Below are 23,839 nucleotides of genomic sequence, written 5' to 3'. Positions count from 1 at the left end.
AAGAGTGCAAAAACTATATATGACAACACAGAAGTCAGATCAAGATGTCTGAAGATACAAAGCAAAGATATATTTTCATGCAAGTAGCAACCAGTCATATGAATATTGTTTTTAGTATAAGTACTTATGCAACTGTACAATCATTTATCCAAACCTGAAATAAAAGCCAGATGCTTGGCATCCACACTGCCAGCAAGTGCGCCCAGCTGACTATTAATGGCGTCAGTTTCAGAGAAGCCCTGCTGAACCTTTAAGACACTTGCAGCTTTTGCATCCCACATTGATGTGTAAGGCGGCAATGAATCAATGGCCCTTTAAATGATCGACTCCTTTTATGTCATTGTGACGTAAGAATGTGGGCATATGCATCTTAGTTTTTATTTCCCAGCCTAAGATGCAATATTCTCTAAATACTGTTCAGACGCCTAACTCAAAGAAAAACTGAAGAGTTTCTGTCTGTCTCAGAGGAGTGAAAGATTTCAGTCAAAGACTCTGAGTGGGCAGACATGTACATCCTTTCCTATTTCTGTTATATGATTTAACTGGCCTATTTCTTGAAACATGTGACTCTCATGAGGCAAAGTAAAAATAAAAATTTAAAAATCAAATCAATAAATACAGAAATTAGAATTATGTCGGGAAGTTGGACTTAACACTGCTTAAGCCAAAGGTAAGGCCCTGAAGCAGGCATCTTTTTTTTTTTTTACATCATATATTTTTGTTGAGAGATTCTTGCTGATTTCATAAATGCACTAGTAGTCAGCAGCAGTGGAAATTGCTTCTTTATCTTATTTTTTCAGCGCAATTTTAAACATTTTTTTATTTACATTGGTTTCAGAAAGTATTCAGGGCCCTTTTGCTTTTTGCACACTGTATTGTATGGTAGATTTGATTTTAAATGGATAAAGTGGCTGTTTTTTCCCATCATTCTACACTCGGCAACCCACAATGACAAAATGAAAACAGGTTTTCAGAATGGAAAGCAAATTAATTAAACATCGACAACTGAAATTTTTCATTCATAGAAGTATTTAGAACCTTAATTTGATACTTTGTGGAAGCCCCTTTGGCAACAATTCCAGATTCAAGTCTTCTTGGCTAAGTCTCTTCAAGCTTTGCACACCTGGATTTGGAAAGTTTATCTCATTCTTCCTGACAGATCCTCTCCAGGTCTGTTAGATTGGATGGGAAGTGTCTGGAAAGTGCCATCTTGAGGTCTTTCCTCAGAAGTTCTATGGGGTTCTATGAGCTTTGTCTGGGCCACACTTAGACAGTCTAGACATGCCCCGAAACCACTCCAGCATTGTCTTGGCTGTATGCTTTGGGTCATTGTCATGCACTCTGGAGCAGGTTTTCTTCAAGGACCTCTCTTTATTTGGCTGCATTCATCCTTCAATTTTGGCCTGTCTCCCAGTCCCTGCTGCTGAGATGCACCCCTTAACATGATGCTGCCATCACCATGCTTAACCTAGGCAGGTGATGAACAGTGCCTGGTCTTCACCAGTGTAGTTCTTGGAGTTCTGCCTAAAGAGTTCAATTTTTGTCTCATCAGACCAAAGAATCTATTTTTCCTCATGCTGTCAGAGTTGTTTAAGCTTTCATATTCCTTTTACTCCGGTATGGGTTCCATCAATCCATTCTACCATAAACACCTGATTGGTGGAGTTCTGTAGAGGTGATCACTTGTCCAAGAGGTACTCTGGCTCTAGCTCTGTTAGAGTGAGCATCCTAAACAAGGCCCTTCTTGCCTAGTTACAGTGGTGTGAAAAACTATTTGCCCCCTTCCTGATTTCTTATTCTTTTGCATGTTTGTCACACAAAATGTTTCTGATCATCAAACACATTTAACCATTAGTCAAATATAACACAAGTAAACACAAAATGCAGTTTGTAAATGGTGGTTTTTATTATTTAGGGAGAAAAAAAATCCAAACCTACATGGCCCTGTGTGAAAAAGTAATTGCCCCCTGAACCTAATAACTGGTTGGGCCACCCTTAGCAGCAATAACTGCAATCAAGCGTTTGCGATAACTTGCAATGAGTCTTTCACAGCGCTCTGGAGGAATTTTGGCCCACTCATCTTTGCAAAATTGTTGTAATTCAGCTTTATTTGAGGGTTTTCTAGCATGAACCGCCTTTTTAAGGTCATGCCATAGCATCTCAATTGGATTCACGTCAGGACTTTGACTAGGCCACTCCAAAGTCTTCATTTTGTTTTTCTTCAGCCATTCAGAGGTGGATTTGCTGGTGTGTTTTGGGTCATTGTCCTGTTGCAGCACCCAAGATCGCTTCAGCTTGAGTTGACGAACAGATGGCCGGACATTCTCCTTCAGGATTTTTTGGTAGACAGTAGAATTCATGGTTCCATCTATCACAGCAAGCCTTCCAGGTCCTGAAGCAGCAAAACAACCCCAGACCATCACACTACCACCACCATATTTTACTGTTGGTATGATGTTCTTTTTCTGAAATGCTGTGTTCCTTTTACGCCAGATGTAACGGGACATTTGCCTTCCAAAAAGTTCAACTTTTGTCTCATCAGTCCACAAGGTATTTTCCCAAAAGTCTTGGCAATCATTGAGATGTTTCTTAGCAAAATTGAGACGAGCCCTAATGTTCTTTTTGCTTAACAGTGGTTTGCGTCTTGGAAATCTGCCATGCAGGCCGTTTTTGCCCAGTCTCTTTCTTATGGTGGAGTCGTGAACACTGACCTTAATTGAGGCAAGTGAGGCCTGCAGTTCTTTAGACGTTGTCCTGGGGTCTTTTGTGACCTCTCGGATGAGTCGTCTCTGCGCTCTTGGGGTAATTTTGGTCGGCCAGCCACTCCTGGGAAGGTTCACCACTGTTCCATGTTTTTGCCATTTGTGGATAATGGCTCTCACTGTGGTTCGCTGGAGTCCCAAAGCTTTAGAAATGGCTTTATAACCTTTACCAGACTGATAGATCTCAATGACTTCTGTTCTCATTTGTTCCTGAATTTCTTTGGATCTTGGCATGATGTCTAGCTTTTGAGGTGCTTCTGGTCTACTTCTCTGTGTCAGGCAGCTCCTATTTAAGTGATTCCTTGATTGAAACAGGTGTAGCAGTAATCAGGCCTGGGGGTGGCTACTGAAATTGAACTCGAGTGTGATACACTACAGTTAGGTTATTTTTTAACAAGGGGGCAATTACTTTTTCACACAGGGCCATGTAGGTTTGGATTTTTTTTCTCCCTAAATAATAAAAACCATCATTTAAAAACTGCATTTTGTGTTTACTTGTGTTATATTTGACTAATGGTTTAATGTGTTTGATGATCAGAAACATTTTGTGTGACAAACATGCAAAAGAATAAGAAATCAGGAAGGGGGCAAATAGTTTTTCACACCACTGTATTCAGCGTGGCTAGACAGCTAACTCTATAGGAAGAGACCTGGTAATTGCAAACTTGTTCTATTTCACAATTATTAAGACCACTGTGGTTCTGGGAATACGTAAAGCTTGTGAAATGGTTTTAAAACCTTGCTCTATTATTTTTACTGACCACAGTTTTATCAGACAGCTCCTTGGACTTCATGGCAATGATTTTGTCCAGATATGCACTGTGAATTATGGCACTTTATATACACAGTTGACTGCCTTTCTAAGTTATATGTAATCAATTCAGTTTGGCACCAATCAATTTCTAGATGCATACCATACCATTTTCTAAACTCACTTAATCCTAAACAGGGTTCTGGGGGAGCTGGAGCCAATCTCAACAGGCATAAAGTGCAAGGCAGGAACAATCTCTGGACAAGGCTCCAGTCCATCACAGGGTGACCACACACACGCACACACACGCACACACACACACATGGGCCAATTTAGCTTGCTATTCCACTTAACCCTGCATGTTTTTGGACTGTGGGAGAAAACTGGAGCACCTGAAGGAAACCCATGTAGACACGGAGAGCACATGCAAAGATAACCAAAGCACACTGAATGCACCTGAGCACCATCTGGAGTGCCACAGCAAAGTGTTTGAATACCTACAGTCTATAAATGAGAGATTTCAGTTTTTGATTCTTAAACAAATTGCAAATCTTTCTGAAAACGTTTTCTTTTTGGGTTATTGTGTGTAGTTTGATGGGCAAAAATGGCAGATTTGTCCAATTAAAATTACATATACAACAGGAAGCAAAATGGACTGAATTCTTTCTGAAGTCATTCTAAGATTTAAATCCACCAAAGACTTCTTCATCTTAATTGCCATAATATGCCAGCTTTGGGCTCACTATCCTAATTCAATATATGGTGCATGATATAATGTGATGTGATAAATCTGTTTACTAATAAACGATTATGGAGCCTGTATGGTAACTGCACATGCTTATCCATCCATCCATCCATCCATCCATCCATCCATCCATCCATCCATCCATCCATCCATCTGTTTTGTGAAACATATTATCACAATATATATTCTGGCTGCAGAATAGGATTAGATGTTATACAGATGTGTACTGATCGGAGTCCAAAACAGAACTGATGGAATAGAAGAAAGATGGCTGCTTTAAAGGCCAGTATAGGAAGCGATGTCAAAAGGGCCAGAACCGGAAGGGGCAGAACCAGAACTGATGTCATCAGGGCCAGGAGGACTTTCCTGTGAACGGTCTACAGAAAAGCAAGAAAAAAACTCAGTGCACTCTGCCACACCATGGTCTGGTGTTGGCCGCAGCACACCTGCAATGTTGCTACGACCCACAGCTTGGGAAACACTGGTCAAGACAACTTTCTCTGATGTGGCACAGTTTCCAAGCTGTCCAGTTTCTCTCCTACCACAGAGCCAGCCTCTGGATCAGTTTGTTAAGCCTAATCTCATGCTACAGAATGTAAAATATAGAAAAACAGAAAAGCTGTTAATTAAACAATGTGAACATTTAGTTCAGCAGCACATTACATAACTTCCAGCCGCAGAGCACGACAAAGGGAATGCCAGTAATGGCTAATTCTCATCACTTAAAGAGTGTCATATTACACAAATAGTTACCACAACTGATTACAGGTAGTGCCCAGGTTACGGACACTCAACCTACGACTTACGAACGAGGCTGCAGCTGTGACGCATGCGCCTCATTAACTGCCGCTCCGTCATCTTTGGCCGGAGGACGCTGCAAGTAGTGGCTGGAGGGGTTCGATTTCACTGCTTGCACAGTGTAGTGTTCCTGTATCCCTCAGGCGTCTCCCGGCAGCAAGCGAGCAGTGACCCGTGGTCCATAGTCACTGGGGCCACCGCCATCGCTCGTGTGCAGGACGGAGGCTTAATGGGGCGGTTCGCTGTCCGCCCACTACGCCGCCGCAGCTACTGCTCCTGACTGGACGCAGGCTGGATGGAGCAGTTTAGGGCGTTTCACTGCCCAGCCACTACACACGGCTCCCCCCAAATCGTTTTCGGTGGGCAGCTGGTAATGCTGCAAGCGGTGACCCGGTTGTAGCTAAATGGAGGCCATTGGGGGTAGCATTGTAGTATGCTTCGGGTGGCTGCCTGTTGAATGGGGGCGGTGGTGGGCGATTCACTACACACCTTTGGCCGCACCGTGTTTATTCTCGGTGGGCGGACGCACGCTGCAGGCTGCATACTGTAGTGGAGGTGACTGTGTGGTGAGCCGCCCCTCGCTACTCCCATTCATTCTCAATAGCGAGCCTGCTTGTAGTGTTACGTACATTGCAGGAAGATGTCTCTTGTCAGTACACCAGACGTGCTGACGAGGGATGCCAGCCTGCTGTGATAGCGTGTACAGTGCTGTGCAGAACAGCTCATTGTCTTCACCCTTCAAGAATGTCTCTGAAAAACAATTCTGATGCAAGTGCTGGTGATACAGTAAAGAAGAGAAAAACCATCACCATTAAAAATAAAGTACAAATAATAAAAAGGTCAGTGAGAGGTGATACTCCATCCTTCATTGGCAGAGCACTTGGGTACAGTTGGTCAACAATAACATTTATTAAAATAATGTACCTGTTCCGACTTACATACAAATTCAACTTAAGTACAAACCTACAGTCCCTGTCTCGTACGTAACCCGGAGACTGCCTGTATATGACTCAGTCATGACTTTTCAGTTCAGCTTCATACTTCCTAAGTATTGCAAGCTCCCCACATTTTGGCACCTAACTAACACAATGCCTGACAGCACCAGTGGTTGTATAAATGTTTTTCCAGGTATAGTCAGTTTAGCCACAGTCTCTACCTGTCTTTTCCCTTCATCTATTATGCTGTGTTACGACAAACATGGGACATTGGACAGATGAACTGCTCTTAGCCCAAAATACCCGCTTCGTTTAGTTTTTACGTGGTGTGAAAGGCGCTATATAGCGCCCGACCCAGCGCAGACTGAGGCAGAGGCACGTACTTAAATAAAACACACTTTTATTTTTCTTCAGCCATGGGGCCCAACACAGTCCCAAAACACTCACACTAACTACAACAATCCTTCTGACATCACCACTCCTCCTCAGGCTTAGTCCTCCTCCTCCCGACTCTGGCTCTCGAGTGATGGTGGCTGGCCCATTTTATAACCCACCCGGAAGTGTTCCAGGTGCTTGACCACCTGGTCCTAATTGCACTTCCGGGTGGGGCTTTAGAATCGTCCAGCCTGGCTGTTGGAAGGAGACAGCCCCCTCTAGCGGCCACCCTGGGCCCCAACCCACCTGTGGAGGACTCCATCTCCCATGGAGCCCTGCGGGAGGTTGGATCAGTGTCTGCCAGGGAGGCTGCCACCAAGTGCCCTGGGGGAGGTATTGAGCTGTCCATGGCTGCTCCCCCGGAATATACACAGCAGGGGCGTCCTGGCCGGGCATGGAACCCGGCTGTTCATCACAGTGGTAATGAGCTTTGAGAGGAGAGCTCTTTTGTTGTGAAGTGCAGAGAAGACCTAGGACTTAAGACAAAATCAGAACTGTTTGATTTGTTGTCATAAGTCGTCGACTGCTTTGAGTATGTCGCATGACTGGAGCTCATGGGTGAATGCCTCAGCTCACTAAGATTGTGCAAATGAAGGAAAAGTTGTGTGGTGTGACACTGGCTTTAGAGGGAGAGTGAGTCACTGATTGTGATCAACTGGTTGGAACAAAAATCTGCAGCCACAGTGGGCCTTCAGTTTCAATGCTTAGTCACATGTGAGCATGTTCCATTGTTGCTCATGAGAGTGTTTTCTGGAAGTGGTTTCTTTGAGAATATTTAAGTGAATTGGATGACCTGACAGTGTTTTCTGGGCCACCATTACAAACTACATGGGGTAAGTAACATATAAAAAATATATCATTTTTTTGGATTAAGTATTCCTTTAACTAAGATTTTAATTTCAAATCATTCTTTAAAGATCAGCACGCAATGCAAGAATTATAAATACAGTTTGAATAAAATAAAGGCAGTGACAAGCACAGAACTGCTAAAACGTAAACAGAGAAACATCATGCGATATGTACTGTGGAATAATACGCATAGCATTATATCTTTTCATATATACAGTATGGCTTTAAGACCAGATTCCACCTGTTCTGGGTGGGCCACATTCTGAAATGATTCATTCTGCAGCCCAATGACAACAATGTAATTGGGACAGAAGATGTCTGAACGCACATCCATCAGCTGCAATGACGCATCCACTACAAGGCAGACCAAGTGCCACCACGGCACGGCTGTGCTAAGTAAAGAAAGAAAATGGAGAGGGTTAAGTATTGGCAGATCAAAAACAGATCAAACAATTAAACAGCAATATAAGAGAACAGCATGAAACAGCCTCAGCAGTAAAGGTATTAAGGTATGTCCTGCGAAAACAGAGTCCTCAACCTTGGTTTCAATGCCAAGACCAATGGGGCTCAAATAAAATGGCTAAGTAGATCATTGTGGAGCTTTGTTACCTTGTGAAGGTTCTGACTCTTACTCCAGCTTTATTTATTCCCAGAATCACAATATGCTTCTAGGAATATGGCAAAAGTACTAATAAGTTCTGTAAGGTTTAGAATGTATAAACATAATTTTAATTATATGCTGATTTTCGTATTTGGTCTACAAGGGGAAGCAATTTTTCATTTAAAATTTAACATTGCGTACCATTCTAGAACTCACTTAATCTAATTCAGGGTTATGTGGTCTGGGAACCTACCCTGGCAACATCGGGCACAAGGCAGGAATCAATCTGTTGATAAGATGCATGTGCACTGCAGTATCCCGTCTAGCACATGTCTGCAGTCACTCATGAATGCCCAATTTAGAACTATGATTTAGCCATATATGAATATCCTTGGTAGGAAAAATTAAACTCCATCCATCCATCCATTATCCAACCCGCTGAATCCGAACACAGGGTCACGGGGGTCTGCTGGAGCCAATCCCAGCCAACACAGGTCGCAAGGCAGGAAACAAACCCCGGGCAGGGTGCCAACCCACCACAGGACACACACACCAAGCACACTCTAGGGCCAATTTACCTAACCTGCGTGTCTCTGGACTGTGGGAGGAAACTGGAGCACCCGGAGAAAACCCACACAGACACGGGGAGAACATGCAAACTCCACGCAGGGAGGACCCGGGAAGTGAACCCAGGTCCCCAGGTCTCCCAACTGCGAGGCAGCAGCGCTACCCACTGCGCCACCGTGCCGCCCAAATTAAAATCTATATATCAAAATAGCCACATATATGTATATAGAGTCCCATAGTTCACACTTTAAGCCATGACAAAATCAAAATTGTCAAGTCCAAGGAACTCTCTATAGAACTCCACAATCGAATTATGGTGAAACATAGATCAGGGCGAGGGCAGAGAACCATTTCTGAAGCTTTGAGTGTTCCCAGGAGCACAGAGGCCCCAATAATTGAGAAATGGAAGAAGTTTGGAACCACAAGAACTGTTCCTAGAGTTGGCTGTCTGACCAAACTGAATAACCCATGCAAGAAGGGCCTTGGTCAGGGAGGTAAACAAAAGCCTAATTGTCACTCTGGTGAAACAGGATAACGTCTTGGAAAGATGGTTATCTCAGTAGCATTCCATCAATCATTTATGTGTGTTTATGATAGAGTGGCTTGACGAAAAGGCATGTGAAGATGATGGAGATGATGGAGTATTAGAGCTGATGGAGTACATTTTGAAAATCTTCTTCTGTAATTGTGAAAATTCAACTTTTTTGTAATTCATGACATGAAAAAACTATTTTCTTTGAATGCCTGATGTTTCATAATTCAGTGGAATTCTACATATACAGTATGTGTGTTGGTGCATGTGTGTATAACATGGCATGAAATTAGATGTTGTGGCAGGCGGCCACATATTATATTTGGGGGGAGCAGCCCTGGACAGTGCAATACCTCCTTATGGATGCTAGATGGCCGCCCCCCTGGGTTGGAGCGATGCCTTGGTTTTCCACAGGGCTTCATGGGAATTGGAATTGGGTACAGTACTGTTGGGTCCCGCAGGCACCACCAGGGGGTGCTGTGTTTGGGACTCCTGAGCCCGTGTGGTACAGCTTATTCATCACACCCGGAAGTGCAGCCGGAACTCGGTGATCAAACACCTGGAGCACTTCTGGGTGAAATATAAAAGGAGCCAGCGACCACCACTCAGCGGCCAGAGTCGGGTGGAGGAGGACAAGGTTGCCTGGGAGGAGTGGTGGTGCCAGAACGAGTAGTGCATTGTGTTACATGGTGTGTTGTTTGGGACTGTGTATTGCCTGTGGGGTTCACGGGGAAGACGTGCCCCACAGGTGAAGTAAAATAAATAATTGTTCTATTTTACATGTGCCTCTGTGTCAATCTGTGTCTGGTCGGGCGCCAGGAGGCGCTATTCTTACAATACATATCATAAAACAGAAATAATTATTGCACATTATTATTGCTTTTTTATACACTGGGTGTTGGAAGTTATTGGTCATTGGTTAGGTTGCCATTGATGGTTTGTCACATAGCCTCCAGAGTATAAGTAATATGGCTGTGTTTATTGACTTGCCAAGTTGTTTAGTTATAAGATTGTCTTAGAAACTGAAGACAAATCCAAGTTTGTGTGTGCATCTCTGGAACTGCTTGATGAACAGGACTGACAGGATGGTAACGTGAACCTGATTCACGGTATAAATGGAAGCCTCAGTAGAGATCTTGTGAAATTCGCTCAGTGCAGCTCCCCTATCATTTAATGAAATAAACAGATTCAAGTTCAATTGGAAATTTTTTGTCATGTGTGCATATCTCAATTCAATTTTTACTTACATGTCTCCTTTGTTTTGTCATCCTGTCTGGGTAAGGGTTCCATACCCATCCCAGATGGGATGCCTGTCCACCACTGTCTTTCCATTTCGGCTTCACTTCTCGCCAAGAGTTCTCCTTTTCTTTTGATAATCCTGAGTGGCACTTACAATATATACTGTATCTATTCACACCAGTGAATCTTCTAGTGCGAAAGTGAAAAGGTAAATAAAACAGTTATTTTTGTAATGGGTATTGCAATAATACAGTAATTAGTACTTTTGCCTCCTAAGCACACGTTTTCTGCAGTATTACTGTATACAGTCTTCTTCTGTCTGTGCAGGTTTTCTGGTGTATCTGAAAAAGCAAGTTGTTGGGTAATTTGATGATTCTGGAATACAAATGCCCTGTGATGGACTGGTGTTCCTTCTGCTGTTGGTTTCTGCCTTGTAACACTGATACTGGGAAATGTGTCTACTTCTCCATGAGTTTCTAATAGAGTCACTAGTGTGACTTGTTGAAATTTGGTGATGTCCAAACCACATAGGCATCCATGAAAATTACCCACAGGTACAAAACATGACACCCTTCTTTACAGTGGAAAAATGAGGACGGTGGAGACAGAAAAGCTTTGAGAATATCACAAATAGGATACACATAGTATTCTTGCAGGAAGGAAATGAGAGGACCTTAGGTCCTCTCTGTCCTTCTTAGGTGTCAAGAGCCGGAAGTACTTCTATACACACTCTTGGTAAGCTTTATTGAAATTGTCAGTGTTCATCTTGCTGGAAAACAAAACAAAAACAAGGCCTTGCAGAAAATCCACTGGGTGAGCAGCTTAACTCCCAGATGTGGGAATTTGGGCAGACGGCACCGATGAGAGATGCTTGAAACTTCAATTAGGCAATTAGCCAAGGGTGCTGATTGCTCAAGCTGGAAATTGAAGGTTTGGGGCTGAGTGCTGGATTGGAGACTTGATGCAGAAGATAATAGAAGGAGTCCCAGCAGAATTACCAGTCTAAGCAAATCTCAATTATTTAAGCTGTCCAGCTTAATGAAATCAAATGGCAAAATGGTTTAAAACGGGTGTGACTGCCTATGTATGTATAAATGTATATATTTACATGCAGGATAGTGAAACGAGAAAAGAAAAACAAGATTGAAGGTTGGGGTCCCGGACGAAGCCCCGTTTAACTTTGTGTCCATACGGTGAGGAAAAAATGGCACAAGTTTAAATATAGATTGGTGCTATGCCACAGAAGAATAAAGAACTTCAGAGGCGTGGAGCTTTAGTTCTTCTCAGAAGTTGGTCCCACTTCCAGTGGAGGCATCATTTAAATACAGTTGTGGTCAGATGGATCCAAAGTTAACAGTGGTGTCACACTCAATTCCTCTCCCATATTTGTACAGCAAGAACCTCCCCGAGTTTGTGTGTCTAAATATATATATCGTCACACGTGCATGTTTGAGGATCACCTTCCAGGCTTGTCAAGGGTATGTGCTTTCACTCTGGGACAGGAGAGGGTGCTGTTGCTAAGAGTATCATCTCTTTTCTCATTCACAGCATGGAGAAGATGCCCCATGAGGGCAATTGATACCAACCCTTCCAGCTGGAGTCTTATAAAAATAAACTGGCCCCAGAATATGTGGTTATATTTGGACCAGAGCTGACCACAGGATGGACCTCCTCCAAGCCAGACTTGCTCAATTGATCAACCGTGATCTGTTGAGAAGCAACCACTGCCTACTATTTTATTTCCCTTTTACGTAGTTGCACACCTGTTTTTTTTAAAGCAACCCGGCTGGCACCCCAACAATCTTTGGACTTCCCATGTCTTCCCTCGACCACCATATATATATATATATATATATAGTAAGGGACAACGGGCATGGGCTGGCGGAGACTTATTACCCAGCCAGTAGACCAATGTAATTAAGACACAGAGGGAGCAGTTTAATTAAGTAATTAATGTAATTAAGGAACACAGGAACAGTGGCTTCCCCAATACGCTAGATGGCAGCAGACCCAGACCAGGATTCCCACAAAATACCTGCAAAGCATAATGGGAATTGTAGTCCTGTGTTCGGTTCCAGAGGGACCTGTTGGGATTGGTAATCCCTATTTTACAAGACTTCTGAATGACCCGGAAGTGCTTCCATCAGACTTTGGTCTGGCACCGGAAGTACTCCTGGGGGATAAAAGGAGCCACACTGCAACTTCCAGGTGAATTTTAGCTGGGAGTGGAGTCAAGCAGCACTTGCTTGGGAGGAATGGAGGAAAGATGACAGAGTGAAGAGAGCAAGAATTTTATTGTGGGGTGAGAAATGCTTATTTTGTAAGAGTTTAGCACAATAAAAGCGGTTCTTCTTTGGAGAACTTGTGTCTGTGTGGTTGTGTCCGGTGTTTGGGGAGCTGGAGCACTCCCTGTCGGCCACAATATATACTCTATAGATAGAATAGATAGGTGGGATCATATTTATGTTTAAAAAAACAATTTCTCCTCAGTATGGAGTATGATTCGATGCATTCATCACATTCTTTCAACTTTGTGCATCAAATTTCTGATATACCTCTATACATGATTTGTGGGTTTAAGTCACAGTGGTAACTATATCTTTTCAAGGCTTACTTAAACCTGCCATTATGCTTTTGTTTATTTTTCTGATTTTTTTGTAACATCTAACCAGTTATGTTGTCATCAGTGTCATTTTGTACTTATGCTTCTAATGAGGCCTTGTCATGGAATCATACTTAAACATTCTTGCATTTGGTACAGTTTCGGTCTTAAAGAGTATGCTTCTTGAGCAATTTCCTTTGTCTTTAAACGCTCATCTTCTGCTTCTGAACTTTTCTCATAAAAGATTTTCTTTTCTGCTTGTCGTCTTTGGCACCAGTAGCCGTGTTTCCTTTTTGATTACCGACCTGGCCTGTCTGACTACTTTGTTGAAATTTTCCACTTGTATTTTTCTCTGCCTAGCATGGCTGTCCAAAGGGAGATGACACATATGAAATATTACAGTGCCTGCAATTTAAAATCACAAAATCAGTAGGCACAGATTTGTTGCCCTGTTCTGGAGTTCAGTTAGGGTGAAGATCATTCTTGGATTATGCATGATGTGGCCAAAAGTATGTGGACACCCCTCCGAATTATTGAGTTCTCCCCCTGTGCCTTACTATTTATAACACACTAAACCGGATGTGTTGTTTAGTCATATTAGACATCAAAAATATTGTATATATTAGAATCATAGTGTGGGCTGAAACAAAGCTCATATACCCTGATTCACTGGTAGGCATTTGCTCCATGGTTATGCAGATGCCAGTTAAAAAGATGAATGTAAAAAAAGAAAAATAAAACATAAACAGCTTAGTCCCTAAAACCCAGCAGAAATTACTTTTGCTCCCATCATGTAGTCAAGCATAAATACATTGTGATGTCCCCAGTAGCTCAGCAGCAGCAGCTGCACACATATGCTTGAGGGAATTTGTCATGTGTTGTTAGTGCCATGTAAGAATAATCACATTGCTCTGTACTTTACTCATTGCGGCTTTTTTGTTTTTAGTTCTTTTAGTGCTAAGTGGGTTTGGGGGTGCCATTAGACAAGTTTAGCCGTCCAGTTGATAGGATTACAGTTGCTTTGTTTTATGTTTTGGGTGCAAGAGATCCTGGGTTCAAATTCTGCACAAGATGACCTCTTGTAAACAGACACACTTCTTTAACTAGTAGTTAAAACACTGAACTGTAAACTGTGAAATTGCTGTAGTCCAGTTTATAAAAAAAAATTATTATTCAGTTGACTGTGTAAAGTTTTTAAAGCTGTATTCACTGAAGTGGTAGTACAGAGTACAGCAAAAGTCTGACTTGTATGTCCAGCCATGCAACAAGTCATCGCTCTCCTATGCCATAAATAATTATTATTGTATATTATAAAGCCGGATTTTATGTATTTTAGAATCAACAGCATGTGAGGCACCTTAATACAAGAGAAAAAAAACTGTTTAAAGTTGAAATTGTTTATTACAGTTACGATTCTGAGATTATGCTGGTGTTTCATAGGTTGTTCGTCCACTCTGATTATATACTAAATGACATAAATTGTTCAATTCTAGACTTTTGCCTTCAGCAATATTTGGTTCTCATTATTTCTATATAGTGCACTGAAATTAGATGCAGTATGGTATTGTGAGCAGTAAGCACCAGAACACAATGCCATTACAATTGTTAAACCTTTAATTCATGGGCTATTGTGAAATTGCAAATTTCACTTTATAGTTGTGCTTATATACCCAACTGTTCAATGGTTAGGTACAATACATAACTTGTGCTTATAAATCTTTGTAGAAACTCCAAGTTTGCATTTAATATAAAGTGCAATGTTACAATAAAATGAGTTGCCCCTTTCACTGAAGGTTTCTGGGGAGGGCACTCAAGGACTGCTTAAGAAGGAGAGAAACTGGATAGATGGATAAAAAGGTTAGCAATAGCTGCTGATTAAGCTTCTGCAGAAAGCACTGGAAATAGAAAAGGAAAGATAAAGTCATGCACTGATTTGAACAACTAAATGGTGCATCTCAGGAGAGTATGGGGGTGTGGGTGGGTGGCTGGGCCCACTCTAGCATGTACACTTTTCTAAAATTGTTGGGTGGTTGCATAACATTTGAACTTCATTCTTTCACTTCTGTTTATGGTAAGATGTTATAGGCTGAAATGTGCAAATTCACAATAGATGTGAATATTATTTTTACAACCTGGATTTAGATGTGATCCCAATATTTTAGTTCTTTCTTGTTTTCCACTCCATGTCTTTTCACTCCTTAGAGCAGTAAATTAGCTTGTCACTATAAATTCTTCATCCATTTGCAACACAAACAATCCGAAAAGTACACAACACTCATCGTTTGTTACATTTTTGTTGGGTATGTCAAATGAATGATTTATTAGGCTTTCCCCAGCAGCTTAATCTCTCATATTGAAAATGATGGTTTATTGTTCTAAAATGCCAGGATGATTTTAACAAGCTATATTTCTTTCCTTGCAGGAAGCTGGATGCTTTCATATATGATGCTGCAGTTTTAAATTACATGGCAGGGAGAGACGAGGGCTGTAAGCTGGTCACCATTGGCAGCGGCTACATATTTGCCACGACAGGCTATGGGATAGCACTGCAGAAGGGTTCTTCCTGGAAACGGCAAGTGGATCTGGCTTTGCTGGGACTTGTTGGCGATGGTATGCTATAGCTGGCTTTTTAAAAACTAAAAGTTTTGTAGTTTACCACTGGATGTAGGAGAATCTCTTAATTATCATCAGAACATGATTCACTGAGTCAGTGCCCAAGGCACATTCAGGCATGCAGAAGCCAAGCGATTCCAGGAGCAGAGATGACTCTCTTATCTGCAGCCCACACACTGCTAATGAAGCTTTGCACTTTACTGCTCTTCATAAGAAATGTGCTGTTGTTCTTAATCACAAAAATATGTTAACTATAATTGGGCCTATCTATCTATCTATCTATCTATCTATCTATCTATCTATCTATCTATCTATCTATCTATCTATCTATCTATCTATCTATCTATCTATCTATCTATCTATCTATCTATCTATCTATCTATCTATCTATCTATTGTCACAAAAATGCCACAAAGAGCCATAGCATGGTTTGGGGCAGCCACCCGTATATTTGGTTTCCTGGCTGCAAATTGTTGTTTAAATGATAGCACTGCTGTGCACAAAACAGAAGTGAGGGAAAAGGGAAAAGGTGGAGGCTTTTAAAGGGGAAGACAGGAAGTGAGATCAAAGGGGTTGGGCTCATGAAGGTCTTCAGTCATAGGTTCGAGCCCGGATGTGACATCACAGGGGCCGGAGCTGGCAAGGTCTCCTTCCATAGGCTCGGTCCCGGAAATGACGTCACGAGGGCCAGGTGGGATCTCCTGTGAATGGTCTACAGGAAAGGGAGAATTATAAATTATAATTATATATTATATTAAAATTATACAAAGTTATTGTCTGTCTGTATACCTGCATTGTTATCACTAATTTATATTGTTCTTTATCAGTATGCTGCTGCTGGAGTATGTGAATTTTCCCTTGGGATTAATAAAGTATCTATCTATCTATCTATCTATCTATCTATCTATCTATCTATCTATCTATCTATCTATCTATCTATCTATCTATCTATCTATCTATCTATCTATCTATCTATCTATCTATCTATCTATCTATCTATCTATCTATCTATCTATCTATCTATCTATCTATCTATCTATCTAATATAGTGCCTTTCATATCTATCTATCTATCTATCTATCTATCTATCTATCTATCTATCTATCTATCTATCTATCTATCTATCTATCTATCTATCTATCTATCTATCTATCTATCTATCTATCTATCTATCCTTAACACATAGCAGTCTCTAATAAATGTGTAGTGTGTGGACACCTCTAAAACATTATTACTGATACCTATGGCCTTCTTTAACAATTTTCTAAATGATCTCTACTATCCATAGGTAAACGTCTATTGATATGTAATTGCTACATACAGTATGTGATTGTGTTTAACAGCTTTTAATAGATATAGACACCTGTGGTTGTCTGTAAGAAGCTTTTGAGAAGTGAATAGATAACTTTAGTCTATTTCTAGAAGGTTTTAATAGATAAGTGAATACATATGGTTGTCTATAGCAAGCATGTATTAGATGTGTAAATACTGCATGTGATGCTACTTTTTCATAAATAAACTTTATGTTAAGTGTTTAAGGAGAAACAGATACAGTCATATGAAAATGTTTGGGAGCCCCTCTTAATTCTTTGGATTTTTGTTTCTCATTGGCTGAGTTTTCAAAGTACCAACTTCCTTTTACTATCTGACATGCCTTATGGAGACAGTAGTATTTCAGCAGTGACATTAAATTTATTGATTTAACAGAAAATATGCAATATGCATCAAAACAAAATTAGACAGGTGCATAAATTTGGGCACCCCAACAGAGATATGACATCAATACTTAGTTGAGCCTCCTTTTGCAAATATAACAGCCTCTAGATGTTGTCCTTCTATAGCCTTTGATGAGTGTCATGATTCAGGATGGAGGTATTTTTCACCATTCTTCCATACAAAATCTCTCCAGCTCAGTTAAATTTGATGGCTGCCGAGCATGGACAGCCTGCTTCAAATCATCCCATAGATTTTATCATCCCATAGATGATATTCAAGTCAGGGGACTGTGGTGGCCATTCCAGAACATTGTACTTCTCCCTCTGCATGAATGCCTTTGTAGATTTCGATCTGTGTTTTGAGGTCATTGTCTTGTTGGAATATCCAACTCTTGTGTAACTTCACCTTTCTGACTGATGCTTGCACATTATCCTGAAGAATATGTTGATTGGTTGAATTCATCCGACCCTCGACTTTAACAAGAGCCCCAGTCCCCGAACTAGCCACACAGCCCCACAGCATGATGGAACCCCCACCAAATTTGACAGTAGGTAGCAGGTGTTTTTCTTGGAATGCGGTGTTCTTCTTCCACCATGCGCTTTTTCTTATGACCAAATAACTCAATTTTTGTCTCATCAGTCCAAAGCACTTTGTTCCAAAATGAATCTGGCTTGTCTACATGAGCATTTGCATACAACATGCGACTCTGTTTGTGGTGTGAGTGCAGAAAGAGCTTTTTTCTCATCACCCTGCCATACAGATGTTCTTTGTGCAAATTGCGCTGAATTGTAGAACGATGCACAGATACACCATCTGCAGCAAGATGTTCTTGCAGGTCTTTGGAGGTGATCTGTGGGTTGTCTGTAACCATTCTCACAATCCTGCTCATATGCCGCTCCTGTATTTTTCTTGGCCTGCCAGACCTTCTGGGTTTAACAGCAACTGTGCCCGTGGCCTTCCATTTCCTGATTCCATTCCTTACAGTTGAAACTGACAGTTTAAACCTCTGAGATAGCTTTTTGTAGCCTTCACCTAAACCATGAGACTCAACAATCTTTGTTTTCAGATCTTTGGAGAGTTGCTTTGAGGATCCCATGCTGTCACTCTTCAGAGGAGAGTCAAAGGGAAGCACAACTTGTAATTGACCACCTTAAATACCTTTATATCTCACGATTGGACACCCCTGTCTATGAAGTTCAAGGCTTAACAAGCTAATCCAACCAATTTGGTGTTGCAAGTAATCAGCATTGAGCAGTGACAGGCATTCAAATCAGCAAAATGACAAGGGGACCCACATTTGTGCACAGCCAGTTTTTCACTTTTGATTTAATTTCATACAACTAAATACTGCTTCACTAAACACTAAACCCCAGTACTCAGATGTTCCTAGTAAATGAAAGACATACCACTGTTATCTTTTTTGTTGAAATGAGAGTCAATTATTATGCAGGCTGAGAGGGGTTCCCAAACTTTTTCATATGACTGTACAGTATGTGTGAGTTTTTCTGGCAAGGTTGTAGCAAGTTCATGGTTATGTGAGTCTACAAACCCAATTCCACAAAAGTTGGGACAGTACGGAAAATGCTAACAGAAACAAAAAGGAGTGATTTGTAAATGTACTTTGACTTGTATTTAAAAAAAACAGCATAAAGACAAGGTGTTTTGTGTTTTACATATTCAAATTCATTGTTTTTTGAAGATATGTGTTTGTTCTTAAAGTAAGACCTACAATATATTCCAAAGAGTTGGGGCAGGGCTAGTTTAGGACTAATAACGATGTTACAAGTTAAAATAATAAGGTGATATTAAAAAGGTGAGGCAATCGTCTTACAGTTTATAAGGAGATTCCTAAAATGAACTTAGCCTTCAAGAGAAAGTGTGGGCATCAGTGAATAATCTAGCACTTTGAGAGCAACGTTCCCCAAAACCAATAGAGTAGGATTTTAGGCATTTCACCCTTTACAGTGCACAATATAATAAAAAGATTTAGAGAAACCAGGCAAATGACAAAGCATAAAGGGCGAGACCCAGACCCATTTCTGAATGTGTGTGATCCCAAATTCCCATTCCCCATCACTATCTTCAAAACATCTTTTGTCAGTCAACACCATTCACCACTGCATCCACAGATGCAAGTTAAAGCTTTGCTATACAAAGCAGAATCCCTACATCAGCACGGTACAAAGGATCATCTGGGCTCAGTCCCATCTGAAATGGAAATCTGCACAATGGAATTGTGTTTTATGTTCCGACAAGTGGACATTTCAAGTAGTTTTTGGAAAAAAACCAACCATCACATTCTCTGGATCAAAGGGGAAAAGGACCATCCAAGCTGTTATCAGTGTCAGGTCCAAAAGCCAGTGTCTGTCATAGTATTGTGGTGTGTCAGTGTCCAAGGCATGGGAAACTTGTAATTGTATGAGAGGCGCCATTAATGCAGAAAGATAGGAACAAAGTTTGGAGCAACTGTATGCTGCCGTCCAGGGACGTTCCTGAATTGTTCCAGTAGGAGAACAACAAACTGCATTCAGCCCGGGTTACAAGTGCATGGCTGCTTAAGCAGAGAGTGTGGGTACGAGAGTGGCCTGCCTGTGGTCCTGAGCTGTCTTTAATTGAGAATGTGTGGCACTTAATGAAGCAAAAAATATGTCAGTGAAGACGCCATGCAACTGCACAACTGAAGACCTGCATAATGGATTCTACTGGGGAGACGAATGCTGGCTAAACTAACCAACTTGTGTTTTTAGCGCCTAAAAGTGAAGTGTTTTTAAATGAAATGGAGATATAACATAGTGGTTAACACTTGAGTGTCGCAACTTTATTGGAGTAGGCTGCAGTCATTACATTTGTAGTATATATTAAAAAAAAAAATCACAAGGTAAAGCATAAAATAATGTGCTGTAGCTTTTTTAAGTATAGTACATGGTGAATAGAAATTACAAATCACTTCTTTTTGTTTTTATTAGCATTTTCCATACTGTCGACAACTTATTTTAAATTGGAGTTGTATTTCTATACCCTTTTAACAGATAGTGATATAAACTGTTATCTCAAAAAATACATTAATATGTCAGACAAGATTTACCCCTTGTTGCCTAAATTTTTTTACAATTATATAAAAAAGGAAAATTATTTTTTGTTTTTTCTGTCACGCAGATGCTAAATTAAGGAGAAGGGTCTAGCTGCAGCCTTCAATAACTATGACGTAGATCAGGTAATGCCCACAACGTCAGTCACAAAACGCCCTTTGAGTCAGATAACCCTCCTACGACCCTAATCTTAACCACAGTGTAACGGGGCCCCAATGTTAACCATAGTCTAATGAGATGGGTGTTACGTGACTGACGTTGAGGGCGTTTTGTGATGTTGGGGATTACGTGACTGACCTCATAGGTACTGCGGTCTACAATTATACTCTGTTGAAATTAAGTGGAGATTGTTAATTTGAATATAGCACACAAGCAAACAATAAGCTGGTACGTATTTTTATTTTACCACAACTTGCCTCAAATTTGGACAATTTCTCAAAATTAGTAGCCAAAATCCACGTGCACGGCCACGCCAACACTTCGCTTCCATCAGGCGGATCTAGTTTCCACCACGACTGCTAGATGGCGTGAGCACTGCTTCCAATATGATCCTTGGTACGTATCAAATGTGAATCAACTGGCATTGGCGGGATACATACGCCACCTCAGCTGCATTCAGGCCGGAAGCGGTTTGAAGCGATTTTGCAACAATTGTCTACAAGGGGTTAAGGGACACACGGGGTAATCTCCATTTGTAACTGAAACATGTGCTTCAGAGTGCTGGTTTGGTAAGGGGCTAAAGATCAGCTCCTGGGGACTAAAATATTTTAAGTACAAATGTTTAAGAATTGGGGGCGGCACAGTGGCGCAGTGGGTAGTGCTGCTGCCTCGCAGTTGGGAGACCTGGGGACCCAGGTTCGCTTCCCGGGTCCTCCCTGCGTGGAGTTTGCATGTTCTCCCCGTGTCTGTGTGGGTTTCCTCCCACAGTCCAAAGACATGCAGGTTAGGTGGATTGGCGATTCTAAATTGTCCCTAGTGTGTGTTTGTGTGTGTCCTGCGGTGGCCAGGATTGGTTCCTGCCTTGTGTTGGCTGGGATTGGCTCCAGCAGACACCCGTGACCCTGTGTTCGGATTTAGCGGGTTGGAAGATGGATGGATGTTTAAGAATTTGTGGTTTATAGTGAACACTTTTTATTTTAAACAAAATTAAACTGTAAAATCAAACATCGGGCTAACACTGAATTTTTAAATGTAGAGAGGAATACAAGTTGATATATTCATTTCTGCCTAGTCAACATCAACCAGGACCTGCCACTGTACTGGTCTGTGTTGGTGAAGCAGGTTCTGAGTCTAAAGTCAAAACTCTTGGTTTACCGGTTGAACTACAGTCCTGTCAACAAGTAATGACTGAAAGAATTCAATCGGGAGTACAAGGTGCAGAAATGAGGGCTTAATTACAGAGTGGCAGGGCAGACATTCTGTGATAGGATGAGAAGCTGAGAGATTCGGGAGAGCCTCAGAGTAGGATCAAGAGGAACCAGTTGAGGTGGCTTGGGCATGTCGTAAGAGTGCCCCCCATTGTGACTACCCCTAGAGCTGCTCTGGGCATATCCCACAAGGGGATGGAGATCCTGTGGCAAACTCAGAACATGCTGGAGGGGGTTAAAGCTCTTGACTGGCTTGGGAATGCTGGGAACTGCCAGGAAGAGAATGAATCTGAGGTGGATCTACTTGGCCTTTCTCATGTCAGAAAATGAGAGATTTTATTTGCTAAAGCTTTAAATGTTTAACTCTGTTTTGTTATTTTCTTTTTAGTTCACTTTTTATGGTGAATTTGCTGTGTTGGTTATATCCAGATACTGATAATTAACAAAGATCAGAGCAGACACAGGTGCAAATGACACTGAACAGTAAAAGGTCATAAGCTACCTATGTGTTATCCACTTGTGTATTTAATAGAAAATAATCATCTGGACATTAAAAATAAGTACCATTTTAAAACAATTTGTGTCTAATACACATACAGTACATTCCTGCTTTATTTAGCAATGTCCAATAACTTCTGGACTGACCCAAGATGACACTAAAACTGAGAAATAATAGCTTTGCTTAATTAATGGGAGAGCCCAATTAAAAGAAGAAATTGGTTGGGATGAAAACCTGCAGCCACAGAGGGTACCTAGGACTGAACTTGGAAAAAAAAAAAAATCATAAATGTATGAATTTTAAAGCTCATTCTAATTAACTGATTCATAGATGTATGAATTTTTAAACCCATTCCTAATTAAGTAATTCATAAATGTATGTTTTTTTTTAAACATGTCTAAATTGAGTCTGTTTGATAGTAGGGCACCCAGATTGAATGCAAGGAGGCCAAAGTATATAAAAATGGTGTTTTAACTTGAGTGATTGGTAATAAGGCAAGCGGAGACAGAATGCAAAATAAGCAGAAGGAAACACAAGCTCTAGTGCTTCTCGTGGTTTTTCGAGGCATATGGATACATGCTTGTCTAACTGATTGGGTGGTCAGTCCACTTCTTACAATAGAAACAGCAATACACATTCCTTTTTCTTCTCCCATTGCTTTCTCGGTCTACTTTCTTTTATCTGTGTTTCTCAACAGTTATAACTTTGCCCTAATCCCGTCCCTTCTGCTGGTTCCTTGGCCATAAGGAACATTTAGGCCACAGTCAGGGAACATCTACAGTGTCATCTCTGCTGTAATCAGGATTACTGTCTGGAACTCCTGTCATCATCCTCCTACCAGCCACAGGGAGTTGTGTACACTGGAGTCCTAACACAAACTGAAAAATGCCAGGTCATCCCCAGAGTACCATGATGTATAGCAGGAGTCCTTGTATTGCGCACAGAAGCCCCTTGTTAGTGGCATCTTAACCCGATGTGGAGCAGATGTGATTTAAGATTTTGTGAAGTTCCAGTTTAGTTAATATATATCCCTTTTAATGGCCATTGATTCTAAAACATTACACGCATTATTTTTGCCCAAGTAAAGAATAAGACTTTTAGGATGAAGAACAACTTAGAAAATGAAAAGAGAATGAAAGCTGAAAGTAATCATGACCAGGCTTTATTAAAGTAAAGGGGCTGAGCCAGTCCTCCCAATTTTCTCGTTAAGGATGAGAATTCAGTTGCAGCCTGAAGGCCCACACAGATTAATTTGCCCACCGTCACAGCTTTTTATTGCATTTCACACCTGCAGTAATTCAGAGCAATCAAATTCTACTTGTACTGTTCTCAGCCAAATAATATTTTGCTAACATACTGTGTAAGTTTTTTTTTTTTTAATTTTTGCTCAGATATCTATTTTCAAGACTGTAACATTCAGCTTCTTGAATCACTTAATGTCAAGGGTGAATTACATTAAAATGAGAAATTATGGTGAATTTACCACGTACATTGGGCAGTAACTGATTACTGTTGTATTCCTGTGCCCCAAATTAAACTTAATAACGGTATGTGAGTTACAAGTTCAACAGTTCTTGACAATAATTCATTTGGAATTGCATCAAATTTACAAGTGAACTTGACCCAGAAATCTTAATTTGGTTTTCAGAGACTTCAAAAGCAAAAGCAAAACAAAACTCGAAGATTCTCTTTCTTAACTCTCAATGCACCATGAACCATAGCCGCATTAAATGAGCACA

General features: G+C 41.0%; 1 protein-coding gene across 1 annotated transcript in view; it reads left to right on the top strand.

Moving 5' to 3' along the window:
* grin2aa (glutamate receptor, ionotropic, N-methyl D-aspartate 2A, a) overlaps positions 1-23,839 on the top strand; it is a 359,092-nt gene that overhangs the window by 316,531 nt on the left and 18,722 nt on the right. Inside the window, exon 11 of the mRNA XM_051933393.1 lies at positions 15,239-15,426. Coding sequence (XP_051789353.1) covers positions 15,239-15,426 — 188 coding nt within the window. The remainder of the gene's footprint in view (positions 1-15,238; positions 15,427-23,839) is intronic.

This window comes from Erpetoichthys calabaricus, chromosome 11 (assembly GCF_900747795.2).
Source record: "Erpetoichthys calabaricus chromosome 11, fErpCal1.3, whole genome shotgun sequence".
Classification (NCBI taxonomy): Eukaryota; Metazoa; Chordata; class Cladistia; order Polypteriformes; family Polypteridae; genus Erpetoichthys; species Erpetoichthys calabaricus.
The sequence above is the reverse complement of the archived record's forward strand: the minus strand, read 5'-3'. Positions and strand labels throughout refer to the sequence as shown.